Genomic DNA, 16,619 nt, shown 5'->3' with positions numbered 1-16,619 from the left:
CTGTTGTTCCTTGTACGGATACTTATAGATTTAGATTTCTCTTTCTTCTCCTCAAAGAAACGAAGAGAAAACAAAAATGGTTTCCCGCTTTTTCTTTCCGGATTCTTCAAAATCCGTATCTTTTCTCAACTGGGTCATGCTTTGTCCACCATCTTGTTCTCAGCTTCGTCATATTTTTCTCTCTTTTCTTCATCTTCTAGAGCTTCTTTCGCTCTGGGGCCAGCCTTTGGTGGTTTCGGCCATCCCTATTTGTTTTGTTTACCCCATAAAGTATAACTTCAAACCACAATGACCAATTCATCATTTACCCCTATTTCTATACTTCCAATTTCATAGATTCATACAAGTTGGAGAGGAATCGAAGTATCGAACTGAAAATTTTGATAGAAACCGAAAGCGTATAATATTCGATACTCCTTTAATCTTCTAGGAAGCAAATTAATAGGACAGATATTCAAAAGGCCATAAAAGTTGCAAACTTTAGAATCCAAGTAAAGCCAGCAAGAAACAAATACAAAAGACATAAATTGGCATCTAATCATCAATCTCTACAAAGCACAAGGTTGTCGATGCAAGCATTTTCCTAAGCACTGGAATGGTTGGGGTTAAGCTAGAAGTGGCCCTACACTACGAACATATAAAATATATATAACTTACTTTTGAACGAAAGATGGCAAAGCTCAGATTACGCAAAATCCATGTCTCCATATCAGTCTGTCCCGCTTTTATGGGTTTGTGCTAACATCTTATGCAGCATAGGGGGCCCCTTGACTCACCGTTTTTCTTAAGGTGAGCACATCGCATGAGGCTCCACTTGCGGTTGTCCAACTCCCAGAAAGTTAACTACCATGGAATGGTCTGCTGATACATTTATTAAGGGATATGAGGATATCTACCACATTTATGAACCATTATCTAACCTCTAGCTCCAACTGATCTTTTCTCTTTCTCCATTTATTATGCTAAGAGAAAAAGAAAGAGATTCAGGCCAGGTCTGTCAAAGGATTCAATTATTTATATCAAAATTAACATTAATATTCTTCCTTTTAATATCACATCAATCACTTTTATTACTATTTAAATAAAAAAATTACTACAAAATATATATATTTTTTCACTTTTTTCATACAAAATATTCTACTTTTTTTTCTCACATCAATCAAATCTGCTGCTACAGTTTCAATCCACTTCATTTTTTAAGTCATTTGACAAACACACCTTGAAACCCAAAAGGCCACAACTTGGTTGGGGCTCAGACGCTCAGTAGTATTGTTTGTGGGGATTGGTAAGGAGTTATATATATATTTTTTTCATTTTCGGGGGTTTCCTGCATTCCAATAAATTTAGAAGACAAATGTTAGGTTTTTCAATTTTTTTTCTAAAAATTTGGTTCTAAAATTGTGTCACAATTTCATGTGATCTATTGTTTTACTATATAGAGGTATAAGATGATGGAATGATGACATATCATTTTGAAATTAATTTTTTGAGAAAAAAAAATTAGGGAACCCTAGAATTTCTCAACTTCAAATGGGTTTGCTAGAGTGATATGTTGGGATAATAAATCAAGGCCTAAGTTTAAGTACGGGTAAGGACGTTGGTCTTAGTAACATCCCCATCTGGTGATTCAAGTCTATGGTTCAAACTTCAAATTCCTTTGGATCCAAAACGATTCTTTGGAGCCATGTCCGCCAATGAAAGCTGGATCGTATTACTCAATTCGTATGAAATTGGCGTTCTACATGGATTTGAGATTTACTTGATAGGGAAGGGAACACGAAGTGACATTGCCTTATAGAAATTTTCCATCATCATAAAAAAATAAAAAAATTCAAAAAAAACATGAAAACAACCCACAACATGTCAATAATCAAAGAATCTGAACTTGTTACGTGGCAAGCATCCAAGCGTTGTTATAAAATGGTCACACTGGTAAACTAAAACGAGTTGTTTTTCATCTTGTGTTCGAAAATATTTTCAATGGATTATCAATTTTTTCTTCCGTCTAAATTAAGAGTGAGAAAGATCCTATATAATCAATTTTTCCCCCTATCAATTAAAAAAAAAACAACAAACAAAGGTATTCCCGGCCTCTCTTTCTATGAGAAACTGTCTCCATTCCATTGCTCTCTCTTTCTCAAGTATTATACTAACTTTAACGTGGGAGTGTTTGTTTCCACTCCTTAAGAGTTGAGAACAACGAACTCCCATGACCGTTTTCTTTTATATTTCAGAAGCCCCCATCACCGGTCCGACGGTTGAAAAATCAGCTCTAACATGACAGGTTTGTGACATCATCTACTGAAAAGCCCAACAAAGGGACAAATTATGAAGTTGTTGGACTTAACTGGACGCCTTCAATTCCCAAGTCGGCCATTAATTTCGACATACATGTCCCTACACACCCACCAAACCGGTAACCCCAACGCACGACTTTTCTCTTTTCCTCTCCATATCCTTTTACTTTATTTTCTCCCATTTTCTAACTGTTTGCAAACTCTTTTGGCCTCTCTTCTTTTCTTTTCTTCTCTTTTTTTTAATGCAAAAGGGTAGGTCGGGGAAACCAATTTTAACTATCTTACTTGGACCTGACCCTAGTAGCACCTATCTGTTGGAAGCGGCACAAGAGGAACCTAATCAGGTGCTCCCTCAAAGTTTGACTAAGCCATAACTTGACCTAGCCTCACTAGAACATCAATAAAATTTCACTGCAACTAATAATAATCAGGCATAGGTAAAAATTTGAACCCACATCTTAAAATATACCCTAAGCACTTAAAAATTTCCTTAAAATGATTGAAACACCACCTTTCTTGGTGGTCCTTTTAGCCCTTTTGGCTATGTTTGGCAACAGCCCAGGCCGGCACTGTAGCTGGAACGGCACTGTTCCAGCTACAGTGCCAGCAGCCAAAATTGACTTTTTGCTTAATTTTTTTTTTTTTTTTTAATAAAGCAAAATATTAAAAAAAATATAAAAAAATGAGGAGAAAGGGGTGGTGTTCCAGCCACCCCTTGGCCAAAATGGGGTGGCCGGACCACCCCATTTTTGGCCAAGGGGGTGGCCGGAGCCACCCCCTGGCCGATCTGGGGGTGGTTCCTCATTTTTTCTTCATTTTTTTTTTTTTAATATTTTGCTTTATTATAAAAATAAAATAAAATAAAATAAAAAAATTAAGCAAAAAGTCAATTTTGGCTGTTGGCACTGTAGCTAGAACAGTGCCGTTCCAGCTACAGTGCCGGCCCGGCCTGTTGCCAAACATAGCCTTTGTTTCCTCTCACAACATACCCCCTAAAGACCCGTTCAAGGCCCCCTCTCAAACAGCTTCCCTAGTACTCTCTCATTCGACCAACTATCACCACCTGCTGCGCATTTAATTTTACTAGCCATCAATAGCCTATAAAAAAACACCCCTATCTTAAAGCACATGATCCCTCATTTACTTCCCCATGTCTCCACATCTCCTCATTGTTTGCACTCATAAACACTTGTTATACAAGCTAACGCACCAAATTTTTTATCTGAAATTTATAAGCATACAATCTTTTTCGTAGTTTGTACCACGCATTAAATCTCCTCCTTGAAGTTATTGCCTCCTTCCCTTACCCCCACTTTTATTTTCCTTTGTTTATCTATCTCTTGCTTTCTTTCTTCTTTAAGGTTGTCTTATATAGTTTGGCGAGATGGGTAAAAGAAACCTAGTTCTAGTACTGCTATTGTTTCTTTTGCTCTTGATACTCCAAGTGGTGGCTAGCCAGGCTGCTCATGACGCAGGTGGCAGTGAAGTTTTCAAGGTGAAGCCAAAGTCTCAGAATTCCCCACAAAAGTTTTTGGGGTTCTTGCCAAAAGGAAAGCCAATCCCACCTTCTGGCCCTTCGAAGAAGCACAACAACATCGGGCTACAACGCTCTCAGAGATCACCATGAGACAACTTATCGACTGATAAAGTGATCATCATGCGTCTCTTCTTTCTTCTATTTTCATAGAGCAATCACTGATTGAAGGGTAATGTATATCAGTATATGGGCTCTCTCTTTTTTGTCCTTAAGGAAAATTGTGTGGCTTTTACGTATCCATAGAGTTCTTGAAGGTAGTGGAGTGATCAACAATGTCTATAGCTTATTGCTTGACTGGAAAACTCTCTCTCGAGATCATATCAAACATGCAAAATGTTTGGGTGTAAAAATCCTAACGTTTTTTTTTTGGGTGAATCATTTCTTTCTTGTAAATGAGCTCTTGATTATATATATGATAATTACTTATCATCGAATACTCTTTTCTCTTCCTATAACTTTTATGAAAAAAAAAAAAAGCAAATCGGTACTGCTCTGTATTTTGAATGCGTGCAAAGCTCATACATTCTCTGATTCCCATAATTTTGTGGAGGTAACGTGTGAGTGTGTGACCTTTATTTTCTGTCTTTTGATTTGATTCTGCCATTGATGTAGTTCTGTACGACGGCCATGGTACCCTATCATAGACTCTAGAGCTACCAAGATTTTTTACCCTCCAAGTCCTTTACCTTTATTGTTTTAACCTTACTGTCTAGCTTAACTCCATTTTTCTCTGTTAAACAAGCTTTAGGACCAATTCCAAATACGTATATTACAATGCTAATAAATTTTGTTTACCACGTTTAATTTGTATGCGTGAAGATTAACTAGTTTAATTCACTGTATATTTTCGTTGTTGGGTAGTTAAGCTATAATTCAAATCATGCGTCCAATTCAAGGCCTCCTTAGAGAAAGGGAGCCATGTGAGACCTACCGAAAATGGGACGTTCTCGGAAAAGGTCAATGGTTGTTAATATAAGAAGTTTGGATTTCGTGGAGGGGGAAATTCAAGCTTGTTGAAGATAAGAAAGTCGGTCGTGAAAAGTCTCGTATAATAATATTAGATATGAGAACCTTCCATGTGACAATACTGTTTGTTTGTCAGTAGAGAGAAGCTTTTGCCTACTTTCTATAAGGAATAAAATAAATGAACATGATAGTGTAAAAATATACTATATATATTAGAATATCTGAGGGCACAATGTGAAAAATAATCCTTACGTCATTTATGTTTGAAATTCGATTAGCCCCCCTTCATTGAAATTTATTGCTGGCAGTTGTTGACCGAGTTTATATAGCCTTTTCGTCCTCCTTTTTTTTAAAAAAAAAAAAAAAAAATTGAATGAAGAAAGGGCTACTAAAAATATCCTTCTCATTCTTGATTTGTCTGGTTTAGTATTGCAAGTAATTACCATTTCTATATGTAATACCTTCATCTTCCGGGTTTATACGGCATACAACCTTATATATTTAAAATTATGAGAAAGTATTTTACGGGTGTTTTTGTGTCTGGTCTGCAAAATGATGAATGTTATATATGACCATAACAGAATTAGAATGTTTAGTTTTGTAGGCAAAATTTAAAAAATAAATAAATTTTGGAGGGCAAAAGTTAATTTTTAAAGGTATTCTTATTTTGGGAACCATCCCCCTTGACTTGGGGGGTATATGACCCAACATCCAGCAAATGTCTTACAAAACTAATGTGACAAAGCCTAATAGTAATGAAATTTTTATTTTTTTACCACGGCAATTATCTACCCACATCAGCTTTGAACTCAAGTGCCCCCACCTTATTAATTTCCTCCAACTAGAAAATGTGGGACAAGAAATTATTACCAATAAGCATTCGTTGCGTGCGAAATTCTTTTTTTGGGATGCGGACCAACCAACAAAAGCAAGTATTGAAATGGCTTAAAGAAACCAAACAAATATATGCCAAGGAACATGAGGCAAATTCATTATTCTTTTCCCAAGCTTCTAGCCTCTACCCTCTAGGCCATGATTTTGGGAATTATCACTAGAGTTAAAAACATTGGATCAAAGATCTTCTGGAGTTTCTAAAGAGTTTTGTTTGAATGAAATATTGACAATCTTAAAATCATTATTTTAAAATTAAATTGTCTAAATTTTACCAAGTCAATAGTTAGTTTTCCTTTGGAGTCACGTGTTTGCTTTTTGAGGATGTATTGGCGTATAGCCGGAAATTTGCCAAACCAAATGAAATCAGGGGACGTAGTTAACTCGAGCCACGAAGAGCTTTTTTCTTTTTTTTTCTTTTTTTTTCTTTAATCTATGTAAAATGCAGGACGCTCGTAGCAGAATAATATGAACATTATTAGCACACGGGGAACAGATTGTAGCTACCATTAAAATTATGATCCCCCCATAACCATCAGAAGTTTTTCCCCTGTCAATTTTAAGTGAAGAGTCAAAATGGCTGGAAAGGAACGAAGAAGAAAAAAAAAATCTACAAATATAACCACCACCAAAATAAAACAGATGAGACGAGTGAAAATATAAAGGGGGAGAAAAAAAAAGATGCAATGCAGAGGACAAAAACTTTCTTTAGCCAGGATTATCTCACAATTGATGATGCTATATACACTACATTACAACAGATATGTGAAGGCAGATACCCAGAAATTTAATTGGACAGAACAAAATAATTCTTAAAAATAAAAATAAAAAGAAAGAATATAAGATGGGTTTTAGGCGAGGAGGCGGGTGGTGGGGAATGAAAAAGAAAGAACCTAAAAATAGAAAAAGAATAGAATAGAAAAAAGAAAAGAAAAAAAAGGGTGGTTTTCGCTTCAAAATCATCATCACTACCGGTGCAAAATGTGTATCACTAACGTTGGGAAACTGGTGAAACAGCTCCCTCTGATCTGCGTGCAGCCTGGCCAGAAATCGATGATTTGTCTGACCCACGAACATTGTACCTCTCGTACACCTTTTCACGATTCTCCGACCACCAAGTTTCAGCTTGGTGCTCTCCAAATCGTCTCCGGCTGCAGATGCATTTACCACATCAGAATGAATGGTAACAAAAATATAAATTATTGAAACATAAGAGGTCAAGGTAGAGCACGTGATAGAGATGCATGAATGCAGGACCAGATCCAAACAACCAGGTACAAGCATTATATGTGGATAACAAAAAGGTTTTAATGATAAAAGGTGGATAGAGATGCATGAATGCAGGACCAGCACCAAATTCAGGAGATTTTAATGCAAAAAGGTTTTCTTGATAAAAGGTGGATAACATATACAAGACTTATTTTTCCCCACTTTTTACCACATTGATCCTAATAAGTTGTTAGTACCTGAAGCGAACTCGTTTGAGATCTCTTGTTCCGTCTCGCAGGGCCACAAGGGTTATATATACACCAGGCTCGTACTGCTCTGACCATTCTGCCTCAACTTGATTGTTGTTACCAGCCAGTGCAGAATTCCTAGATTTCATACCATTCTCACCATCTTGGAAAGGCCCAGATTCCCTGCCATCAACTGCCTCCGACACACTAACCCCTCCACCATTTGGCAGCCTAATATCTGGATTTTCATCCATCCCATTGGAGCTCGTAAGCCCCCGGTTTTGTTGGTATATGTCGGTTTCATTGGTTCCAGACACCCTTGGCGAAGGAATTTGGCCGTGAGTTCCGTTTATTGAAACAGAAACAATTCCTGTGGTAGAAGCAAAGTAAGAGCTGCTGCTTGAATCAGATCTTGAATGGCGCTCTCCATGTGTGTCTGGATCGTGAATGCCATTTGTCTCTAGACCATTTGGCAGGTAAGCAGGCCTCATGCTCTCAGGGTCATAAACACCAGGTGGCAGCCTCTCAGCCATATCTTTAAGCTGGAACACAGTGAAAGGATGTAAATAGAAAATAACTAGTAGTAATAGTCCATTTATTTATTAACAAAAAGAGAAGCAGCCCAAAAGGATTTGGAGATGATGAAGAAAAGGACAGGTAATCACATAAACTCTGAAATATTATTTAGGAATCCCATAGTTTAAGAAAAACATGCTGATTGAAACATTGCTCAAAACAAGGCTAGCACAAAACTTATAGCATTTAATCCGAATGCTTGTTCAAGTTCGTGCAGACTAATTCAAAGTAAAATGAAGGGTTCAACATGTAAGCAATGATTTTTTTCCTCTCAAGGAAATTCAGTTTGTCAAATTTGATATCACATAATACAGGAAGATACACTTAGCGTGCAAAACATTCTACAAAAAGAGCATTTACTAAAGATGAACAAACAATTTCCAAGAAATCTAGTTCAAAACTAACAAGTCTATAAACCAGAAAAAAACCTGTGCAGTAAGTGACTTTATAACTTCCTTCGCAGCTTTTGATTTAGCAGATTCCTCTGCAGCAAGTGCCATAGCCTCTTGAGCCTTTTTCGCTGATTTCTGAAGCTCTAGTTCTTGAAGTTCACATCTTTGTCTCAGGCTCTCCACCTAATCCAATTCATAATAATCAACATATGCAACTTAAATTGAAATTATATAGGGTTCAACTACAACAACCCCCCAACTCCTCTCAAAAGATTAATAAATTACAAATAGAAACATGTGAAGACTTGAACTATATACCTGTGCGCGTAACTTAAGCACTTCTTGATTCAATAGCTCATTTGTTTTCTTCAAACCATCACTGATACTTTTGGAGAAGGAAAGTCCCGAGGTGGTAGGAACAGGTGTAGCAGAACGCGGGGGGCTAGGTCTCCTCGAGAAAGGAGAAACAGACCTAGAACTCACTCCAGATGGTGTGAGAGCCGGTCTAGGAACTGTTCGTCGCAGATCAACGGCACTAGAAAGAACAACATCTCTCAGCTGCAGCAAAGAAGGTGCTTGAGAGGAGCGAACTAGGGAGAATGTGTCAGCCTTCTTCCCCTGCTTGGCTGCTTTGCTATCTAACTGCTTTATCAAATCCATATTAGAAGGCACTGACTTGGACAATCTTATATCAGCTTTGTCTAACCTATCCTTGTTTTCACCAGACAAGCGAGGAATTGCATTCCTCCTGTTAGTACCATTAGCTTCCGACACCTTATTCAATTTTGCATAACAAGATTCACAAACACGATATGGCTTTCCCGGATTAGGAGCCAGTGCTGCTCTTAATGCTTTTCTAGAACTGCAAGAATGGCAGTGTACAAGTCCACAATTATAGCAGTTGTGTCTCTTTCTAGTAAACCCAAAAGCCTGTCTACAAGCAGAGCACTGTGACTGCTCAGCACCAGAAACCCATTTATGAAGACAAATAGCTGCTGTGTAGTTTGAACCACAAGCAATATATTTTACATGTCTGTCCTTCAAAGCTTCTACCAGAGTTGGCGTTTTTCGATCTTCAACATCTCCATGGCCCAACCTCCCATTAGCACCCTTTCCCCATGTATAAACTTCATTCCTGGAAGTTAATACTGCCACATGATATGCACCACACGCAATATCTTCAACAGATTCACCAGCAAGCTTGCCTTCGACCAAGCAAGGTAGCTTTCCATCAGAATGGGGATTCCCAAGTTGACCATAAACAGTGCTCCCCATTGCAAAAACATGTCCTGATGTGGTAAGGCCAATGGTTAAACTGTGTCCACAAGCAATTTTCTGAAAATTGTAATCAATAAGCGCTGGCACACATGTAGGTTTAAGCCGAGCTTCCTTGTCTCCATGACCAAGACGATTTTTATCTCCATCACCCCAAGTAAACAATTTACCAGATGAAACACTTGCACTGGACTGTGTCATAATTACCTCCACCACAGCAGCAGTATGCCACACCCCACATGCAACAGCAATAGTCCTCAACCCGGAGAGAGAGTCTACTTCTCTTGGGTAACAAACACTTTCCCTATCTCCATGGCCCAAGACACCAAATGTTCCATCGCCAAATGTAAAAAGCTGCCCTGTTGATGTTACTACGGCAGTATGCCATGGACCACAAGTAACTGAAGCAACTTGAAGTCCCTCAAGAGGACCAGAGATTCTCTTGGGTATCCAATGACTGACATCAGTGCCATGTCCAAGAAGCCCAGCATTATGTGTACCATCTCCCCATGTATAAAGTTCCCCAGCCATTGTAACAGCACAAGTATGGAACTCCCCACAGGCCACAAAGTCAACACTAGTAGATGCCAAAGTTTCAACAAGACGAGGTTGACTAACATCCTTTCCAACACCATGCCCAAGCCGTCCTCCAGACTCTTCACCCCAGGTAAAAACTTCACCTTGCCTTGTAACAAGGGAGGCATGCTTGACTCCACAGGCTATATAATGTACATCCAAAACTACATTGGACTCTAATGGCCTGGGAAGAAGCACATCTGTTCTTGGGGTCCAATAATTAGCACTTCTGTCAGCTCCAACCTTCACAACGTTATCGCAAATAACCTCACCCCATATATATACATCACCTAAAGCATCACAATCATCCGGTGCAGAGCCATGACTGGAAGTGCTAGGTGCGCTAGAAACACTAACTCGAAAAGCATCTGAACCAGATCCTTTTACCTGCATATTTGTCTCCTCTGATGCATGTGACCTTTCAGAATGCACAGAGTTATCAGGCTGAAAGCTCTTTGGAGAAGTATTTGGGTTCAAAGTAACAGAAACCTCAGGTGAGCTAATGTCTCGAGTAGCACTAAATGAACTATCACTATTTGATGTTAAGTCTGCACTGTCCTGAAAACAATTCATTACAAGACATGATATGCAGCTGACCATATAACGAAAAATATAGAATATATTAACCTAATAGGAATGATTGGGGCAGGGGGGGAGTGTTATTCACCCATAAACAAATTACTTAAACCACATGGTAGTTAAATACCAATATAAATGTAGTAAAATGAAGACTTCAAATGACATTCCATTAAAAGAACAGCGAACGTTTTTAAACTTTTAACGGTCCTAATACAACGACTTGCATATTATTGCTTTTAAAAACTATAAACAACTACGAAAAGAACAGAAATCACCCTTACACAGAAACAAGAAAAAATAAAATCTTTTCATTATTATATATTTTTTTTTAAGTATAAAATATTTTCTTTATTAAAATGGGTAGAACAAGAAGTATGAGTAAATGACATTTATTCTTACGAAGAATGCTTAAACATTTTAACATTACTCCAATGTCAATGGCATCTTCATGTTTATGGAATCATACTGCAAAAGAAAGAACAAAACAATGACAAACTTAAACATAAGCTGTTTCTACGTATGAAGATTTACATCAAGGTAGAGGCCTCCATCACTCCGTCCATCAATTTTGGAGCGTCCACCTTGACCAGAGGGTATCAATGCTTTGAGGCCTGCAATCCACACCTCCGCCTCAACTTTATCCTTGCAAATCTGAAAAAAGCAACAACATATTATACTTGTAATTAAAGCAAACAGAAAATAATAACACAATTAGAAAGAAATTACGGAGAAAACTTTGAAATTCTATCACCAACCAGATCAAGGGACCGTTTTCCGTTGTTATATATGAGAGAAAAAGATAGATAGTCCTTTTCAGGACGCAGATACCGTTGAAAAACAGCCTGGCAGTGATATAAATAAAATAAATTAGATGAACTCTATTTGGAAGATTTCAGTACTAAAATCTTTAACTTAATCATGTAACATAGGTTAAATATCATCATAAAGCATTAGAGTGACATCAAGTGGAAACACAAAGATCTCACTGTTCTTTGTCCAGGAATAATTCTTGAGACAGAAGCTAACTTCAAACTTCTTTCTTCACTACCTGAAATCCAAATTAAAGATGATTCATCCTGCATTTTCAAATACAATGGTAAGTAGAAAATAAAAGGAATTTAATCAAGCACAGAGAAGAGAGTTCCACATAAGCACCAATAAGATCAGACCAGAATATCTGAAAAGCTAAGAAAGAAGCAATTTATTAAAAATCATACTCTACCTAAAATTATGTTAAACATAAAGTAATATATATATATCCAGTAATTGAACTGCAAATATTAACGTACTAATTGACAAATATTAACTCTAATCCCTCATAATGAAGAGGCAAAGTTTTAGTTGATCCAACCTGCATCTGATAATAAAGAAATAGACAAGACTTACTGGTTTAGGACCATTGACCATCAACCAACTGACATTGCAGTAGACAATGTACTCACAAATTTTTGTATAAACTTGAAATATGGGAACAGAAGATTTGAGAACTGCCTACATAGTACCCCTTAAATTTGTCATCCAATTCATGGCTAATAAACCACAAAAATATTTTCTCTCTCCCCAATGACCCCGCACATCTAACAAATATGACATAACAAACTTCATTGACCAACCACAACCAAACGAGATACAGCTCTACGGTGGTGTTTGATCTGCAAACTGCCACAAATGAGAATTGGAACACAAAGGAAAATATTCCTAAGTGGCAGCTGAGGAACAACCTGATTTTAGCCTGGAACTGCTAACTTCAACTTTGCTAACCAAAGAATTACTTGATAGCTCCATTAAAACATCCATAAAGCTATCAGTACAAAGAGACACTAGAATGTCCAAGAACCTTATAACACCAATCAATATGCTGTGGTTAAACTAAGAGAAGGTTGATTGGAAAACTCTCAGTTAAATATTTCACTATCATGTCATTGAGGGATAGGAAGCATTACATTATTGGAAACTTATATGGTAAGCCACACCATCTGCTGTATGGAAAACCTAGAATTTACTTTCTACTCACTGAATCAAAATTATAAGCGTCTACATTTTTCAAATCATATATCCACCTGTAAGCTTTTAAGTCAATTTACATATAGATTCAAAAGTTCAGCCCGTTTTCATATTTTCTAACTCATGTAGTTTACTATAGATTGCAGTTTACAGCATTGTTAACCCTTCTTTTTCTTCCATTATTTAGCCCTTTCAAAAGTAAATATGGAGACTCATATCACAATATTAAGTACGGCATAAGAAAGTTTTGGCAAAACTGAGCCAGTCATGAATATTTTAGCTTAAGAAGACGATACCAGATTCTTACTAAAGAAACAATCAGTAGCTCTTGCAGGAGAAGGCTATGACTTCAGTCCAATTTTACTTCAATTTTTAGCACGAAAATTGATGCACAGTCCATAAATTTTTATAGTCAATTGGATAGAGATTCTGTGACCAAATCTTCAGAGAAAAGTTCATTAAGATTAATGCATAGTTTCCAGTCAAAATTGCACTGCCTCTAATGTTAACTGGGTTTAAGTGGCGCATACATTGCCATCAATTTTGACCCTGCATGTTTTTAGATGTGATCAATTTTAAGCTAAAACTTTATCAAGTGATTCTTCCTATGATGCCCTAGATCAAGATACAGACATACTTTTATTTGTTCAGAATTATCCATTTAATTTTTACTTTTAGATAAATAAGTATATCAACCCACTTGATGTTACAACATCTTTGTAATTTTAGAAAGAGATCAAAGTAAACGAAGAAGAGATTTTAGTCAGTGTTTAGTTCAAAATGATAGCACTTTCTAATTTAGAACAACTTGCTAACCACCAAAATCTTCAAGAAAAGGCTAGAGACATAAACTTACATTCGACAATCTAAATGGGCAAAACTTAGGCTTTCCCTTACGACCATATTTGATCAATGGAGCACCCTTCTTCAAAGCAATTAATGCCTGCATGAGGAAAAAGGATTGTTCAAAACAATGATAAAGAAACCGTTTGCCTACAAACTTTGTACACTAAAATGGTAGGACCAGAGAAATCTACACATGGCATTGTCTAAGTAATATTATTAATCACAAATTCAATGGAGTTTTGTAGGGAACACTTTTTTTTTATTATTGATAACTTACACACGCACTCAATGGGACTTGAACCCGCGACCTCACCCTCCACCTTGCTACAAAGGGAGGAAGTACCATTTGAGCTAAAGCCCATTGGTTCTAGGGGGGAACAAAAATTTAATACTTCAAAATTTATGAACTTTCTGAAGTAACATAAACATAAAAATTCCAAAATTAGAAGTCTAAGTCTGAGGAGCGTTTAACCCCTTTTTTTTGGTGGGGTAAGGGATCAACTATATTTGGATGGGCTAGTGGATGTTTACTACAGTTTTACTCAATGCACTAATGGGGAGAATAAAAGCATGGTAAATACTGCAGTCTATCATTTGAGACTGGAGACAAAGACGTAATCTTAGTCCTCCCTTGATGTAGGACAACATAACTCCCAAACAAACTCTGTCGCTCCAGCTTGATCTCTTCATATGAAGATTCTTGAGAGATATCTCACTCTTCATAAAGAATGGGATGGAGGACAAGGTCGTTGTTGAAGACCTACAGTGTGTACGTTCTAAATTCTAGATTGCAAAACTATCAAGCCTATTGACGTCCCTTCTAAGTGCAGTTTTCTCTAGTTTTCTCTAAATCCAAACCTACTCTCAGTGTTCATATCTCCATTATATGCCATCTAAAACTAAAAATTATGCCCCGAAATAAATGATTAAAGGTCAAAAAATCCTGCCAAGAACAAATTGGTCTGTGTTTGCACACAACCACACTAACATCGGGACGAAATACATCAAAATACCTCTTGAAACGAGACTTATGACTATGACATTACTGTACACATCCCCTTAAACAAAGTCCACCAACAATGAGAATTAGCAGGTCATATTTTAGCAAAGCCTTTCAGAATTGAGCACACAAATGTCCCCCTTCTTTCCAATTTCGAAACTAAACTACACTAAATAAGTCTTAATGCGCCGTTTGATTGTAGCTAATAGACCACACAGGTTTCACACTATACCTGAACAAGAGTTCGTCCTCTCTCTCTCTCTCTCACCCCCGAAAAATAAGAAAAATTGAAGCAAAGAAAGGAATTGTTTTTTTCTTTTTAAAAAAATAACTCGGCCTCCAAAAAGAAAAAGAAAACATTTTTCAAGCTTAACACACAGAGAAGAGGAGAGAGAGAGAGAGACCTGCTCGATGTCACGGTCTGCATTCCCGTAGCTAACAAGATCGGCCATTCCATGTGAGAGATTTACCAAAATGCCACCACCCTCTCTGATCGCTAGTCGGAGCTCCGGTCATCATAGGCAACCCCTGCCTCGTCCGTAAACTACCATCAACTCCCCGCCGCTCACATCACACAGCTTCACCGCAGATCCGCGACTCTCCTCCGGAGCTAAAGCCCTAGCGGCTCCGTTGACATTTCCAAAGTCAAAGCAAGCACAGCCTTTCACCTCGTGGACTCGCTTGGACTGGTGAACACCGGTTCCGGAGTTGGAAAAGAGCGGTTTCCCGGCGAGCAGGGGCGGTTTTGAGGCTGCGAGTGGGTTTAGGAGAGAAATTCCGGCGAGACACGAACGCTACTGGACGAACCGGACGGAGGAGACAGAGGAGAGAGAAGTTCTGAGAGAAAGAGAGAGAGAGTCTGTAAAAGTACAAAGAGTCAAAGATGAGAAAAATAAAAAGAAGGAAAAGGAAAAATAAAAAAGCGTGAGAACGCCTGAGAAGACATTTCCAAAGCCCAACAAAAGCTCTAAAAAAATTAAAATTAAAATAAATAAAACGGAATGAAATAAATTACAAAGTACTGTACTTGTTTTTTTTTTTATATATATTTCTTTTATTTGCTCTCTATTTGGGGGGTGTTTTTGAGAATTGCTAGTTGCTTTTTGTGCCAAATCCCAAATAAGAAAATCTTAGTTAATAAAATCTCATCGGGTGAGCTCACCTCACAGACCGAGACCGCCTCTTATCTTATGCACACAGATAAATACATAAATTTTAAATCATAATCATAAAATAAATGTTACGGATTACATTTTAAATGAAAATTATCCTTTATCTTATCAACACCTAATGGCTTAGAACAATTCAAGCAGATATCTTATGCAAGGATATTTAAAATACTTTGGACACTTACCAAAAATTAATTTGGTGCAACAGCAAACCACATTAACTAAATAAGTAATTTTAAAATATGAATTATCTTTTTCCAACAGGGAAGAGATATGTACTGTGTCGCGCACCTTCAATGCATGATGGCGCCAGGGAATTATAAATTTATAATCACGAGAGTAATTGGTCAAAATTGCAATTAAACAATTGTGACGGGGATTATTCTATTAACCATTTCTCAGGTCCAAACTAGTTGGAGTTATGGTGGAAATTAAACGCTTAGATATTAAATGACGAAAATGCCCTTTGTATTATGCTGACGTGTTGCACGCTGAAGTGGCGTGGGGGAGAAGGGGGGGTTTCTAGTTGTGGAAGAATCTCCCGCAAGCGGGTATTTGGGTCCGGGTCTGAAGATTTTGGTGGCGGTTGTGACGGGGGATGAGTCATGAGACCACATTTTGAAGGCACCTTAGGGAACACGCAGCAGTGGCGTGGGTTCTGCGCTATGAATAGTTTAGGGTCCGTTTAAAGTATTTAAAATTGCAATTTTAAAAATCGTGGAAAATTTGGTTCAATTACAATCCTTATTGGGTGGTGTCATCTATGGGCATGTGGCTGCGTGATTCGTGATGCTTAAGGTGTTCTTTTTTCGTGATTTTTTATTTGAGGTAGAAAAGGCATTCGTGCCTCATTGGTAATTTCATTTGCCATGATAAATATACGCATATAACATGAGAGACTCGCCAACAAAAAAAAAAAAAAAGGTACAAAATCATACCATATTTTTCGTCATCAAAAGTTGATTTGTTTTCTTCCATTTTTGTCCCATCCATTGTTTGAGTTTGTCATTTTAAAACATGTAATTTCAAAATAATAATTTAAAAATGCAGTTAT

At 37.4% G+C, this 16,619-nt stretch overlaps 1 protein-coding gene across 1 annotated transcript; it reads right to left on the bottom strand.

The window, feature by feature from the left end:
• Positions 1–6,378: 6,378 nt before the first annotated feature.
• On the bottom strand, positions 6,379–15,296 carry LOC132184557 (PH, RCC1 and FYVE domains-containing protein 1-like). Its single transcript, XM_059598236.1, has 9 exons — positions 14,801–15,296; positions 13,407–13,493; positions 11,533–11,622; positions 11,302–11,388; positions 11,078–11,197; positions 8,435–10,525; positions 8,153–8,299; positions 7,158–7,690; positions 6,379–6,842 (listed from the first exon to the last, which is right to left on the bottom strand). Exons 1-9 carry the CDS (start codon positions 14,846–14,848, stop codon positions 6,683–6,685), a joined length of 3,363 nt encoding a protein of 1,120 aa, XP_059454219.1. The 5' UTR covers positions 14,849–15,296; the 3' UTR covers positions 6,379–6,682.
• Between the last annotated feature and the right edge of the window lie 1,323 nt (positions 15,297–16,619).

This window comes from Corylus avellana, chromosome ca6 (assembly GCF_901000735.1).
Source record: "Corylus avellana chromosome ca6, CavTom2PMs-1.0".
NCBI lineage: Eukaryota > Viridiplantae > Streptophyta > Magnoliopsida > Fagales > Betulaceae > Corylus > Corylus avellana.
The sequence above is the reverse complement of the archived record's forward strand: the minus strand, read 5'-3'. Positions and strand labels throughout refer to the sequence as shown.